This window comes from Chrysochloris asiatica, unplaced genomic scaffold (assembly GCF_000296735.1).
Source record: "Chrysochloris asiatica unplaced genomic scaffold, ChrAsi1.0 scaffold00004, whole genome shotgun sequence".
Taxonomy (NCBI): domain Eukaryota; kingdom Metazoa; phylum Chordata; class Mammalia; order Afrosoricida; family Chrysochloridae; genus Chrysochloris; species Chrysochloris asiatica.
In genome coordinates this window covers 5,268,292-5,283,721 of record NW_006408522.1, presented here as the reverse complement: position 1 = coordinate 5,283,721, position 15,430 = coordinate 5,268,292, and the positions used below count along the sequence as shown (strand labels likewise).

General features: G+C 43.3%; 1 protein-coding gene across 1 annotated transcript in view; it reads right to left on the bottom strand.

Moving 5' to 3' along the window:
• DAPK2 (death-associated protein kinase 2) overlaps positions 1-15,430 on the bottom strand; it is a 156,468-nt gene that overhangs the window by 45,075 nt on the left and 95,963 nt on the right. The window contains exons 3-4 of the mRNA XM_006831551.1: positions 11,500-11,721; positions 507-645 (exon numbers count right to left, since the gene is read on the bottom strand). Of these exons, the coding sequence (XP_006831614.1) occupies positions 507-645; positions 11,500-11,721 (361 nt within the window). The remainder of the gene's footprint in view (positions 1-506; positions 646-11,499; positions 11,722-15,430) is intronic.

Sequence of the window (15,430 nt, the reverse complement as noted above, 5' to 3'; positions counted from 1 at the left end):
GAGAGACAGCCAGGGGTCCCTGGGCTCCAAGTTTTTCCATCTCTGGTCAAGTGATGCTGGAGGCTGCACTGTGCTGAGCCGGGAAAGGCAGCCAACCTCAGCAATCCTCTTCAGGCAACCTCTAGCTCTGTCCACTCAGGAGTGTGCACTCACTTACTAAAAAGTTCAGTCTTGCAAAATGTGTTTGGTTTCAAGTTTCCTGTCATTGGTCAGTTCATTTAAAAATTACATCCCACCCGCTCCCTGAAAGAGATAAGATGCCAATGGTTTGATTGTGTGCCTCTTGCAGTCAGTTCCTACATGCAAGAAACCTGACATGTGAAATGACAAGGGGGAGGTGGACACTTTCGTTGGCATTGTTTCTTTCCATGGAGCTCAGGTGTTTTACTGTCAGTTGAGGGAGGAGGACCAGGTGGGCTCTGAGCTCCTCCTGGCAATGACATCCTGGGAAGACTGGGTCCTGTCTACATAAACTCTGATTCTTTTCCCTTTCCCCTCTCACTGACCTTGAGATCAAAGTGCGCGATCTTCTTGGTGTGCAGATAATTCACCCCATCCAGGATCTGCTTAATGAAGCTGGTGGCCTCCTCCTCACTCAACGACTCCTTCTGGGCCAGGAAGTCAAAGAGTTCTCCTCCAGACACTCTGCAAGACACCAGTGGGGAGAGTCCACACCCAATGAATCCTGTGTGTAGGGGGCCAGGCTGGTAGTGCAGCCCCTAACTGCCCCCTCAGGTACCCTGTTTCAGAATCCCCCTCTCCCGTCTCAATGGCACCAGCGATTGAGTTTGTTTCTATTTTCTGTCTTCTTCCCTTTGGATCACAGGGCAGAGAGCATCCTAGGATGTCAACAGTAGGGCCTCTGGTCACATCCTAGTTTCATTCCCTGGTAATTATGGTGTTATCCCTGCCCCAATATGACTGAGGAGGCAGAAGGCAGCAAGTACTGTAAGGTAACAACCAGGAACAAATGTTGGGCCAGGGGACTGGAGATGTAGGTTCCAGTCCAATCATGGTCACTAACCTTGCTCAACTCACTTCCTCACTCCAAGCCTCAGTTTCTTCATCTGCAGAATGAGCAGATTGGGAAAGATGGTGCCCACAGTCAGTTTTCTTTGATGTTATCAAAGATATCCTCTTTGAAACTCACCAGCTGTTCCTCAGAATTCCTACACAGGGCCACGGTGAATCTGAACCAACTGAACGGCACTTAATAACAACAACAATCCCTCTTTACAGGCTCGCAAGAATAGAGGCATAATTTCAAATTTAAGCATAACAACTCATTCATTATATTATCTCTAAGGCCTCTGGAATACCACTTTTGTCCTTACCGTATAATTGATGTAACAGGACTACAGGAAAAAAAAACTCTACCCTGGGACTTACTTCTACCATATACAATAGGAGATTTTTATTTGCTAAGTCTGCCAATCATACTGGATTTTTTTGTCCTCCAACAGATGCTGAGGTACCTAGCCAGCTCTGCGCTTTTTCTGAAATTTGGGTAGAACCAAGGACCACGCCAGGAAAAGACTGCAAGCAGGGATCTCAGTCAGGGGATCCAGATGTCAGGATCACTTAGAAGACTCTTTAAAAGTGCAGGTCCCACATAACAACAACAAGGCCTCACTGCAGATCTTATCAATTTAGATCCTCCTTGTTGTTGTTGTTGTTAAGTACCATGGACCCGGTTCCGACTCATAGTGACCCTGTACAGGGTTTCCAAGGCTGTAAATCTTTATAGGAGCAGAAAGCCTCATCTTTCTCCTGCGGAATGCCTGGTAGTTTCGAACTGCTGACCTTGAGGTTAGCAGACCGATTCGTAACAACTAGGCTACCAGAATTCCTTTAGATCCTCCTTAGGACTTGTATTTTTATAGTAACAAGAACATAAAAATAACTGTAATAAATATTCAATACTCTCTGCCAAGAATTAAGCTACATGCTTTGTGCTTATTATGACAGTTACTCAACACAATATCCTATGAATATTAGTACTATTATCTTCTTATTTTACAGTGGCAGAAACAGATGCTCAGAGAGGTTAAATGACCTGTTCAAAATCACACACCTAGTTAGTGGTAGAGTTAGGATTCAAATTAGGCAGAATGACTCTCCACCACTATCTCACACTAAGGGTTATTAAGTACTGTGGATTTGGTTCCGACTCATAGTGACCCTGCACAGGGTTTCCGAGCCTGTAAATCTTTAGGGGAGCAGACCGCCTCATCTTTCTCTCGCAGAACCGCTGGTAGTTTCGAACTGCTGACCTTGAGGTTAGCAGCCCGATTTGTAACCGCTACACTACACGAGCTCCTTATCACACTAAGTATCCTAGATGAATCTTCCGTGGCCAGAATGGTTTCTGTCTCAGCTTTGGGAGAAATCTCCCTGCCACCTGTTGTTGTTGTTAAGTGCCATTGAGTCAGTTCTGACCCATAGCGACCCTGTATTGGGTTTCCAAGGAGTGGCTGGTGAGCTTGAACCGCTGACCTTGTGGTTCAAAGTGATCTTGCAGTCCAGTACATTAACCTGCAGCACCATACCAGGACTGCCTGTTGTAGTTGTTGTTAAGTGCCATTGAGTCGATTCCGACCCATAGTGACCCTGTATAGGGTTTCCAAGGAGCAGCTGGTGAGTTTGAACCACCGACCTTGCAATTCAAACGACTTTGCATTCTGAGGCTTTAGACAACGATTAATGGATTTCAAACGACTTTGCATTCTGAGTCACCACATCAGAACTCCCTCATCCATCCTAAATAAAACTCTTCTCCTTTCTTTTAAAATGTCCAAATATATGCTTGGACCCAATAATTTTCAGCATCATAAAAAGTGGAACGACTGAACACATGGAAGCATAGGAAGCATACAGCCATACCTAAAAAATATTCTGACTAAAGAAACTGAACCTAAATCTAAGTTTCAAGTTCAGAGCTACTTAACAAAGTTTTCTGCAATGAAGGAAATAGTCTACATTTGCACTGTCCAATATAGTAGCCAATAGTCATATGGCTACTGAGCAATGTATACACAGCTAGTACAACCAAGTAACTGAACTGTTACATTTTAATTAATTTAGATTTGAGAACTGTATTAGTATAAAATATTTACCATTAAATACAACTCAACTGTCTTGGCAGGACTGCATTTCACTTTAACTACTGCATTGCATTTGAGTTGAGATGTGCTGTTTGTATAAAATAGACAGAGGATTTTGAAGACCTCATATGAAAAAGAAAAAGAATGGAAAATACCTCACTGTAATTTTTATATTGATTGCATGTTGAAATGATAATATTTTGTATATATGAGAGAATTTCAAAAAGTTTGTGGAAAGAGTCCTTCATCTCTTAATTCTACTTTTCCACAAACTTTTTGAAGTTCCCATATATTGGGTTACATAAAAATATTACTATTATATCTCACTTACTTTATTATTATTAAAAGGGCTTCTTATTCAATAAAGCTATTAGAAAATTTTTCATTGTATAGGTGGTTCATATTGTATCTTCATTGGACAGCACTGCTGGAAAAGGTATCGCCTTTATTATCTAACTACATGTTTTACGGGAAATACAAGGGGTAGGGGAATGAACCTAAATAACACCATGAGAAAGGAAGCAGCCAAATTCAGACTATGAGATGATCAATAGGGCAAATAACCCAGTTTCTCCAACAAATGAATGGCATCAAAAAGGAAGGGTAAGAAGCCTTGTTATAGAGTACAAGAGATTTATGAGATAAAAGAACCAAATACAGTATGAGGACCTCATTTGGACCCTAATACAAATAAAAGAACTATAAAAACTATCTTTGAGTCCATTGGAAATATGACTATAGGCTGGATAGGAGGCAGCCCTCACCAAGGCCTGACTGATTCTGTTACGTGCAATAAATGCACGTGGTCACTATTTCTTTCGGGGAGGTAGGCAAGTAGGAGTAAGGTGTGAGAGTTGAGGTTGAGACGATGGTTAGGTCTTGGCTAGGCCTAGGACTTCATTTATTATTAGGGTTACTGTTAGGGGTAAGGGTTAGTGTTAGGGGTAAGGGTTGGGCTAGAGCTAAGAGTAAGTCTTGGTTTAGTTTTTAGGGTTACAGTTAGGTTCATTTTTACATATTTATATTCGTTTTTTCTTGAAATCTATTTGATTTCCTGTTTATTTAGTAGTTCTGTAACTGGATTATTCCCTTTTTACTTTACAGGTTATTTTGTTGTTGTTTTGCGATTGTATCTCTGGTTCTCTGTTTTCAGTCTTCTAGGTGTGCTATACTTTGTGTAAGGAGCTCTAGTAGCGTAGTGGTTACAAATCGGGCTGCTAACCTCAAGGCTGGCAGTTTGAAACTACCAGCCATTTCATGGGAGAAAGATGAGGCTTTCTGTTTCCATATAGATTTACAGCCTCAGAAACCCTGTGCAGGGTCACTATGAGTTGGAACCGACTCCACGGTACTTAACAACATCATACTTTGCATGGTGCTGTGGCTAATGCACTGGACTGCAAGGTCGGTTTGAATCGCAAGGTCAGCTGTTCAAGCTCACCAACCACTCTTCAGAAACCCTATACTGGGTCACTGTGAGTCGGAACCAACTCAACGGCACACAACAACAATAACATACCTGGGTTGAGTCTAGGTAATGTTGTCATACATGCTGGTCTCAGGCTGCTGTTGTTGGTTCTCTGCCCAAAGAACTCATCTTTAGTATTTTTTTGTAAGGTTGGTCTGGTTTTAACAAATTCTTTTAATTTCTATTTGTCTAAAAATTACCTAATTTTGCCATCATATCTGATGGACAATTTTCCTGGATATATTATTCTTGGTTGGCATTTTTTTTTCTTTCCGACAATATCATTCCATTGGTTTCTTGCCTGCATGGTTTCTTCTGAGAATTCAGAGCTTACTCTTGTTAGTTCTTCTTTGTAGGTAACTTTTCATTTTTCCTGAGTTACTCTCAGGATTCTTTTCTTGTCTTTGGTTTTGAAAAGTTTGAATGTAATATGTCTTGGTATTTTTCTTTTGGAGTCTATCCAACTTGGAGTTCATTTAACTTCTTGAATCGCTCTCTTCTTGTCTTTCATGTAAGGGAAGTTTTCTTCCAACAACTCCTGGACAAGATTCTCTATGGTTGTTGGTTTTTTGTCCTTTGTCTTTTCCTGTTCTGGAATTCCAATCACATATAAGTTATTCCTCTTAATAGTGTCCCACATAAATCTTAGGCTTTTTCTGGACTTTGTTTATTTTCTGATTATTCCTCTAGAAGGTGATTATTAAGAGATTTTTCTTCAAATTCAGTAATTTGGCTTTCCATTAATTCAATTCTGTTTCTTTGCCCTTTTGGTGTATTGTTTATGTCGAAGTCTTAGTGTTAATCTTCTGGTTTTCTAGTTGCTGATTTTATATGATGTTGTTGCTGTTACGTGTCATTATGTCAGTCCTGACTAATAGTGACCCTGTATGGGGTTTTCATGGAACAACTGGTGGGCTTAAACTGCTGATATTGTGGTTAGCAGTCCACTGCTTAGCCTACAGCACCACACCAGTTCCCATTATTTCAATTATTTTGTCCATTTGTTTCCTGACTTTTTCCATCATTTTGTCAATATTTTCCTTGATTTCATCTGAGTTTTCTCAATTCATTGAAGCTGCCTAATTAGCATTCTTTTAAATTCCTTATTGGGTAGTTTCAATACTATTTCTGGTGTCATATTTTCTGACTCTGTATTTTGGTCACTTGTATGAGGTACTCTGTCTTGTTTCTTTGGTAAGTTGAAGTTGTCTATTTTCTCTGAGACATGCTGGTGTCATGTTTAAAGTTCGTGGATGATTGTATATTGGTATATCTCAGGTACTTACTACCTGTGTTCTAGTGAATGTAGTAGATACTGGAAGTGTGAAAGCACTTAGTTCTCTGTTCACTGTTTGGTGTATCATCATTCAGGGCAGATTTACGTACCTCCAGAAGCTGGGATGCTATGCCAGATGCCTGGCCCCAGGCAGAGCAGAGGCTGCACAGGAGAGGGTGCCACTGGCTGCTGAGTTGGCAAGGGTGGCACTGGCCACACTCCCATCTACCATAAGGGCACAGGAACAAGGGAGAACTGCATCCCCTTGTCACCAACATCCAGCAGCCAGTGGCACATAAGCTGCTCCACCAACAGCTCCTCACAAAAGCTCAAGATGGCTGCGCTGCTTCCTGCCAGCCCACAGTCCACCTGTTTCTCTTCTCTCTTGCTGATCCTATTCATCTTCCTCTTGCAGTCGGCATGCAACCCACCTCTCTTGTCTTATCCGCTGATGCTCAGGGTTCCCGGATCACCATCTGCACCTGTTTCACTGAAGCTCCCATGTCTTTGTTGGTCATCTTTGTTGTCTTTGTTGAGCATCAGTTCAGTGCATCTGCTTACTCCACCATCTTTACCTGGACTCCCATGGTCACATTTTTAAAAACTGCTTTCAGTTAGAGATTCATACTCAACGATTTATAAGTGAAATGACATGATATCTGGGATTTGCTTTAAAATAGTCCAGCAAACAAAGCAACCAACAATTTGGGACAGGAGGTAGTAGTATCTTATATAAATTAGGCTTGAAGCTGGATGATGGGCATATGCAGGTCCCCCCTCAAAGCCTCAGAAAGATTCAGCACAACTGACACCCTGATGTCAGACTCCCAGCCTCCCAAGTTGTGAGACAGCAAATTTCTGTTCTTTTAAGCCACTTGGTTTGTGGAATTTTGATACAACAGCCCTAAGAAACTAACGTTGTTGTTAAATGTCCTAGAGTTGGTTCTGACTCATAGCAACCCTGTATAGGGTTTCTGAGGAGTGGCCAGTAGGTTGGAACTGCCAACCTTACAGTTAGCACTCCACTGCTTATCCTACAGCACCACACCAGCACCCCTAGGAGACTAATACAAGGAGTAAACGAACGTCAACATCACAGTTTCGTTCTAATCAAATGAGTCAGTGTGCTGAGTGAAGCACTCAGCACAGTGGCTGACACACAGAAAATCTTGGGTGTTATTATTTGTCTGTCACATGTGATTAGCATGAACTTCAATGGCTGAAGAAGGTGGTGGACATTCAGTGAGACTCCAGTAAGGCCTTGATGAATGAAGCAGGACCAAGGGCACATGATGGACAGGAGATAACACAAGTGAAGGTGCAGAAATCGGGAAGGTCTGTGGCACTGAATCCCTGTGCACAGATGGGCCTCAGAGGTGAAGACCTGCCTTGGAATGTCAGTTGTGCCATTTACTAGAAAGTCACTCACTGTCTTTTTTCATCTGCAAACAGGGTTTTTTTTTTAAAGACATCTCCCTAAATAGGTAGATGAATGTCAGAAAATGTATGTTCCTGCTGTATGAGTTTCTCAAAAGCAGGGATCATGAATTAGGTTTCTGTCTTATATAGTCTAGTGTCTCACACATAATAGATGCTGAGTAAGTGTTTGGAGAAAGAGAAGGGGATGAAAAGAGAGAGAGAGAAGGAGGAAGGTAAAGTAGGTGAGGAGAGAGGAGATAAGATGGTGCCCTCGAGCATACTGTCTGCTAGGGCTGCAATTCCCTCTGCAAGGTGGGGCCTCAAGTGGCTGCCTACGTTCTAGGGATGGAGCCTGGCGTGCTATTTCTCCCACATGCCTGATGAATGAGATCACCCTTGCCCCACCCAGGGCAGGTGCTGGAACCTAGAGCTAAGGGAGTAATCCTGGGTCTCCCCTGCAGGCCCTGGGCCAAAGGACCTCAATCCTTTCCCAACTTAGACTTAGACTTCACCTTGACCTTGGGGTAGGACATTTGGGAATTCCAGGGCTCAGCTTTCCTTCTGATAAAACGAATGTTAAACAATTGCGGCCTTCAGGTACCTCATTGCCACCTTTGGCAAGGAGAGTAGAAAAAATCTTGATGTAATGTTGAGCAGATGTTATGAATGCCTCATAACATCATAAAGTCCTGGAAATAAATATCATGCACCATTTCATGGTCCAAGGAGGCAATGGTGAAAGAAGGCTTGAGTTAGAGTTTATTGAGTTTGGCACCTTTTCAATGTGCTTTTCTAAGCATTCTTCCACTCCTGAGAGGTTAATGGAACTACTGTCCCCACTTGGCAGATAAACTGACTTGCCCAAGGTCACACAGATAGTAAGCAGCAGAACCAGGATTTAGATCTCAATCTTCTCAGTTCCAGTCCACCACATGTTCTTCTCATCATGCTCTTTCCCATTACAAAGCCCAAACCTCAAAACCGCTCCAAGCACTGGGTAGTCTTCTAAAATACCTGTTCAGCTGGGCCCATGCCCTCATTACACTGGGCTTTTATTATCTGTCAGTCTCTCTCCCCGACTAGATTATCTTTGCTTTTACAACACCTGACAGAAGGAAGACATTCAAAAACCATTTGATGAATAAAAGACCAGATGAAAGAAACCATTTAGAATATAAACATGACATAAAATATTCTCTATCATAAGATACAATATTTCTATATCATATAGACAGTAAAGCTTTGGCATTTGCAAGAGATCTGTCTGGAGCCCTTGGCAAATTCTCAAATTGAAATGCACAGGACCCAGGCCTGTCCTTGTTTTTTCTAGTTCCAGAGCCTCACAACCCTGTTGGGTCACATGAAGCTATGACTTCAGACAGATCCCAGGGTTTACAAGGCTTCAGGCAAACAAGAGCACTCCTACGTTGTAGGTAGTACTGGTTAATCAACACCATCCTTCTTTGAAAAGGAGGCTGTGGTGTGGTGGTGGTATGCCATGGAGCTGGTTCTGACTCACAGTGAACCTACATAGGGTTTCTGAGGCTGAAAATTTTTACAGGAGCAGAAAGCCTCATCTTTCTCTCACAGAACAGCTGGTAGTTTCGCACTGCTAACCTTGAGGTTAGCAGCCAGACTTGTAACCACTACGCTATCAGAGCTCCTTGAAAAAGAAACTATAAGACCCCTAAAAATGTCAGCCTTTGACTTAGTTCTCCTGCTTCTTAAAGAATTAACTCAAAAGAAGAGGGGGAAATTATAGGAGGAAAGGTGTTTTGTGGCAGTAAAATCTGTAATAGTGAAAAGTCAAAAAATAAAAACCAAATATCAGACAACAGAAAAAAATATTGATATACAATTCAATGAAACATGATCATGTCAGTAAAAAACAATAAGTTATTTATGAAATTATGTTAACTAAGAAAAAAGGTAGAATAAGAAAATGTATAATACAAATAGATAAAGACTGAAAGGGACCACAGAAAAACATAAATAATTGTGTTTGAGTGGTAGAATTATGAATTTAATTTCTTTGGATTTGCTCTATTTACTTTCAAAGAAGTGGCCTGGCCTTTCCAGCACCGGAGGGCTTGTCACTGTCAGCTAGGAATCAGTATGCCAACTGCTAAGTCTTAGCCTTAGAGCATGCCATGCCTGGGGGACCCCCAACAGGCTCTGTCTTGGGCAGACGGCCTTGTGCACCAAGTAGTCCAACTGGATGGGAAGTTTTGGGAGAAATGTGGAGGACACTGGGAGCTACTGACAAGAAAAGCAAGGACAATTTCTAGGCATTTAAGCACTAAGATGGATAATTTAAGAATCAAATACAAGAGTATGCAAATTCCCATCTGGTTCTTAAATCTATATCCTGGCAAGGCCAAAGCACAGTTCTCAAATTAGAATGAGTCCCATGTCAGGTGTTCCACCCCACCTGCAGACATGTTAAGGGTGGCTCCCTGGTTCACAGATGTGATGTGAAGCTCAGAGGGGTTACAAAGTCAGGGATTGCTAAGGCAAAAGCCACCACTCCTCTGCTGAGTGGTAAATGTTCATATGTTTATTAGTTCAGAACATTCCTAACATGGCATCTTGCTACTTGACTTAGTAGAGCCACTGATACTTGTGCCGTAACCCACCCCAAACCTGTTGTCTGCCAGAGCCCCAGCTCCCCACTCCATGAAAAGGCCTCCAGATGGACATCAGAGTGTCCTAGATTCTTGGTGTCGCCTATTCAAGCAAGGACTGCCAAGACTCCCCTGCTAGGCCAGTACAAGGCTGCCCCACTCATGCCTATAGCTGTCTGCACAGGATGTGTGGATGCAAGCTTTGGCTCTGCCACTTCCCTACTACAGAACCCTGCCAGTAACCTGGCTTCTCAGTGTTCTTGCCAGTAAAAGGGGATGATGAGACGAGTCTCTGTGTGACAGGCTGCTATGACGATTAAATACGGTAATAAGTAGGACTCTACTCACACAACAAGGGGCTCTGGTGGTGCAGCGATTGAGCCCTGGGCTGCCAACCCAAAGATCGGAAGATAGGCGGTTGGAACTCACCAGACCCTCAGTGGTAGAGAGTTTTGGCAGTAGTCCTGGAAACCTTTAGGAGCAGTTCTACTCTGTTCTGTGAGTCCCTAAGGAGCCTTGGTAGCACAGCTAGGCTGCTAACTACAAGGTCAGTCGTTTGAATTTGCCACTTGTTACTTGGGAAAAAGATGAGGCTTTCTGCTCCCTTAAAGATTTGTACCCTCAGAAATCCTATAGAGGGTGCTATGAGCTGGAACCGACTCAGTGGCATATAACCACCATCACCATAGGAGTCCCTGTGAGTCAGAAGCTACTCAATGGCAATGGATTTGGTTTAGTTTAGGTTTATTTACATAATAACCTTTATGCTTTTCTGACACTTGTGAGGAATGAACAAATCACAAATATGAAGCACCTAACAAACAGTATGGTGTTAGCAAATAGTATGGTGCTATAGAATAAGCACTGGACTGTTTATTTCAAGGTCGACCATTCAAACCCAAAAGCAGCTCCTGGGAAACCCTATACAGCATTCTATGAGTCGGAACCGACTCCACAGCACTTAACACCAAGTACATGTTTGGCCTATAGTATGTGTTCCTTAAATAATAGCTCTCATAATAACAAGTAAGGTGTCAAATCGCACAAATGCAATGGATTTTCCCCAGGGAAGGGCTGGAGAAGGGCTTCCAAGAGTCCAGAGGACATTCGCCCTTCCTGTCTAGATTCCTGCCTCTCTTTCACCGGCTCCCACTCTGTTCATTTTCAACTTTCCCATATGCTCGCCAGCCAGGAAATGGCTCCATCACCAGCCATTCTGCCCTTTAATCCCTAAATCTAATAAACCAAGCCCACTGCTGTTGATTCTGACTCATAGTGACACTATACAGGGTCACTGAGACTGTAAATCTTTATGGGAGCAGACAGCCTCATCTTTCTCCCACAGCATGGCTGGGGGATTGAGCCGCAGACCTTGAGGTGGGCAGCATAATGTTTATCACAATGTGCCAGCCAGCCCCTTGCCTCGCCTCCTGCTGCTCAGCAAGCCCATTTCTCCTCTAGGCCAGTTTCAAAAGGAGTTTGAAGACACTGAAGCAGAGGGAAATGGCACACCACTGGCTTCCTTGGGGTCTTGTGACTGTTACCCTCAGAGGCCTGTGGGTGGGTAACCCACTGTCCCTACTCACACATCCGAGCGCCCCCACTCACAGCTCAAGGATGAGCACCACGTCGGTGCGGTTCTCGTAGACGTCGTGCAGCGTGATGATGTTGGGGTGCAGCACCTGCCGTAGGATGCTCACCTCCCGCTCGATCTCCTCCCTGCGCACGCCCCGCCGGCTGGCCCGACTCTGCCGCTTCTTGATGAACTTGGCTGCATACTCCAGTCCCGTACTCTTCTCCTGGCACTTCTTTACGATGGCAAACTGGCCGCTGTGAAGGCATAGAGCCATACAATTAGAACATTACTGTGGCTATCAGGGAAGTGACTGGCTGGCAGCAACCAGGCCACACTAATGCAGAGTCATTCTGCCAGGACAGGACCAAGCATGTCACCAGCCAGCATCTGATGGAGACAGCGCAGACTTCTCTTCTGTTCCTATGAGTCTTTTACTTTTTACTAGGAATGCCTTTTACTTGTCTTACCATTCCCAGTGTACAGATGTGAACACTGAGGCCCTAAATGTTACTGATTTGACCAGGATGACACAGCCTCATCATTCTACAACCTCAGAATACATGAGAAGAAATCACATTGTTCATACTGTGTGAAGGAAAGCTTAAAAAGGGGTAGGGGAATCAGAGATCAGCATAGCCAAAATACTAACAGTAGCCCTCATCAAAATACTAATTGATCTGGGACAAACACAAAGTAACTCATTTGGAATTGGGAGGGGACAAAGGTATCAACTGCCAGTGAGTTGGTTCTGACTCACAGCGACCCCATATGGAAGATTAAAATGCTTCTTTGGGTTTATAAGACTAAATCTTGACAGAAGCAGACTGCTTCATCTCTCTCCTGAGGAGCAGCTGGTGGGCAGCCCAATGCCCAACCCACTGCACCACAAGGACTCCCTGTGAGGGGACAAAATACCTCTAGATTCTCATCTTTCAGCTTTGCTCCCAATCCCCTCCTAATAAAATCTCAATTATGTGGCTTGAGCCAAACAACAGGGGGACTGAGCAAGTGTGACAACAAAGACCTTAATGTAAAGATAAGAGCAGAAGCTGTTTGGAGGGGAGAGGAAAGGGATCTAACAATGTTAATAATCATAGTGTAAGCTCCTCCCAGGTGAAATGTTAGGAAAATGGGACACAAGGAGAAATCAAGCGGCCTGAGGCATCACAGTTGATAACAGAGCCAAGCCTCAAAGCCTCTCAGATAGTGAGAGGGTCAAGACTGTGCTTGGTCCCCTTCAGTAACTTAGAGCTGGGCCTGGAAATCCTTCCCTTGAAGGACCAAGACAGCAGCCATGAAACCGTGTCCAGGCCAGAGCACTGGCCAGTCCTGAGCCACCTTTCCAGGGTACCTCAAGGGCTGTTCACCCCACAGGGAACCCTGCTGCTTCATCCTCTCAGTTTAGGTGACTAAGAGGAGCTGCTGAGTCCCTGTAGACTGTCCACTGTCCACTTCTCTTGTGTGCCCTCCCACTCTCTGCCATTGCCCCATGCTTGCTTTCTTTTTAAAATTTTTTTAAAAATCACTTTACTGAGGTATAATTCACATAGTATCCAATTCACCCATTTAAAGTGCATAATCCACTGGTTTTAGTAGACTCACAAAGTTGTGCATCTATCACTAATCAATTTTAGGACATTTCCATCATTCCAAAAAGAAATCTGCACCCCTTAATCATTACTCCAACCTCTCCATCTCCCCATTAGTCCTAACTAACCATTAATTTGCTTTTTATTTCTACAGGTTTACCTCTTCTGGACATTTCTTCTAGAAGGAAACATACAATATGTAGTTTTTTTCACTGGTTTAGCATAATGTTTTCATATTGTGGCACGTATGAGTACTTCACTCCTTTTTATGATGATTTGTATTCCCTTGTATGGATAGATCTCATTTGTTTATCCATTCATCAGTTGATGGACATTCAGGTTGTTTCTACTTTGGGGTTGTTATATACAATGCTGCTATGAACATTTGCGTACAGATTTTTGTGGGAACATATATTTTCATTTCTCTTGGATATACACCTAGGAGTGGAATTTCTAGATGATATGGTAACCTCAAAAGCATCAATTATTCTACAGTCTTCCTTATTCACTGTCCAGCTTTTTCATTCATATGAGGTTATTGAAAATACCATGGTTTGGGTCAGGTGCACCTTAGTCCTCAAACTGACATCTTTGCTCTTCAACACTTTAAAAAGGTTGAGTTATAGTGTTGTAGGAGATTATTGAAAGTACCATGGACTGCCAAAAGAACCAATAGATCCGTTTTGAAAGAAGTGCAGCCAGAGTGCTCCTTGGAGGCCAAGATGGCCAAATTTCATCTCTCCTACTTCGGACATATTGTCAGGAGGAATCAGTCACTGGAGAAGAACATCATGTTTGGTAAGGTGGAGGGTCAGAGAAAAAGAGGAAGACCCCCAATGAAATGGATTGGCCAAGCGGCAGCATTGATGGGCTTGAGCGTGGCAACAGTAGTGAGGTTGGCTCAGGATCGGGCAGTGTTTTGTTCTGCTGTGCATAGGGTCGCTGTGAGTCGGTACCGACTCGATGGCACCTAACAACAACAACAGCAACAACAAATGGTAATCCCAGGGAATCCTGGTGTAGCACTATCAGATAAGCACTGGACCAAAAGATTTGCTTGAACCACAAGGTCAGTGATTCAAACTTATCAGCTGCTTCTTGGAAACCCTATACAGGATCACTGAGTCAAAACCAACTTGATGGCACTTAACAACAACAACAACATGGTAAATTCATGTTTAACCTTTGAGGAGCTGCCAAACAGATTTCCAGAGAGAGGCTGTACCATTTTATAACACCACTTTGACAATATATGAAAGTCCCAAGTCCTCCACATTCTTTCTTGCGTTTATTACATGTCCTTTTGATCATAGTCATTTCAGTGGGTGTAGAGTGGTGTCTCATGTGTACCACATGTTTTTTTGTCACCCCAAATGCCATTAGGCTTAAGTGTAGCGCTTGAGACAAAACTCAGAAAGTTTTATGGTTCCACTTAAAAAGGGGTTTTCCAGATTCCAAATACCAGACTAAGGATGTACTTATCTAAATGATTCTTGGGTAAGTGTCACACACACAGTGAGAGACTCCGGATATTTGCCTCAACTTCAGAAAATAGCATCACATCTGGATCATTCCATTATTAGAAAACTCCTCAGTGAGAGAGTGTCCAAAATAAACCTGAGTGGTAATAACACCAACAACAGTCAAGCTGAGCAAGCAGGGAATAAATACACCAACCTCTAAACAGCAACCACCTTAGAAAAGTCACTGAACACATGTTCATATCTCTCTCCTTCCCCTCATCCATCCATTCATACAACACTGCCCAGATGCAGGAACAGATAGAACTCCAAGGAGGGAGAGGCTAGGCAGGCAAGTCTTTGTGGAATCAAATTTATACTATCTTGTTCACCAACTCTAAAGTTTGAACTATTTAGGATGTAAATATTGGCTCTGAGCTGTCCACACATTAGGGTCTGACGCAGGTGGAGTGAAGCCAGTCCTCCCAAAGCCAAAATGAACACATTTTGTGTACTCTCTAACAGAGCTGGACACTTGGAGCCACTCTGGGCCTTGGGGACATCAGGTCCTTTAGTAGGTGCCAGCAAACACTTGACAAACTTTCCAGACCCAGCTGACCATGAGTCTCAGCACTGGGATGGCCATGCTCCTCTCTTCTGTCTCCAACACCTCTAGGGGTCGTTGACACGGATGTGGCATTTTGAAGTTCCCACAGCATTTGAGCTATGGTGTTGGACGAGAACATTAAAAGTACCATGAACTTCCAAAAGAACAAACCAATCTGTGTTGGAAGAAGAGCAGCCAGAATGCTCCCTGGAATCCAGGGTGGCCAGACTTTGACTCTCATACTTCAGACATATTGTCAGGAGGGACCAGTCCCTGGAGAAGGATATCATGTTTGGTAAAATGGAGA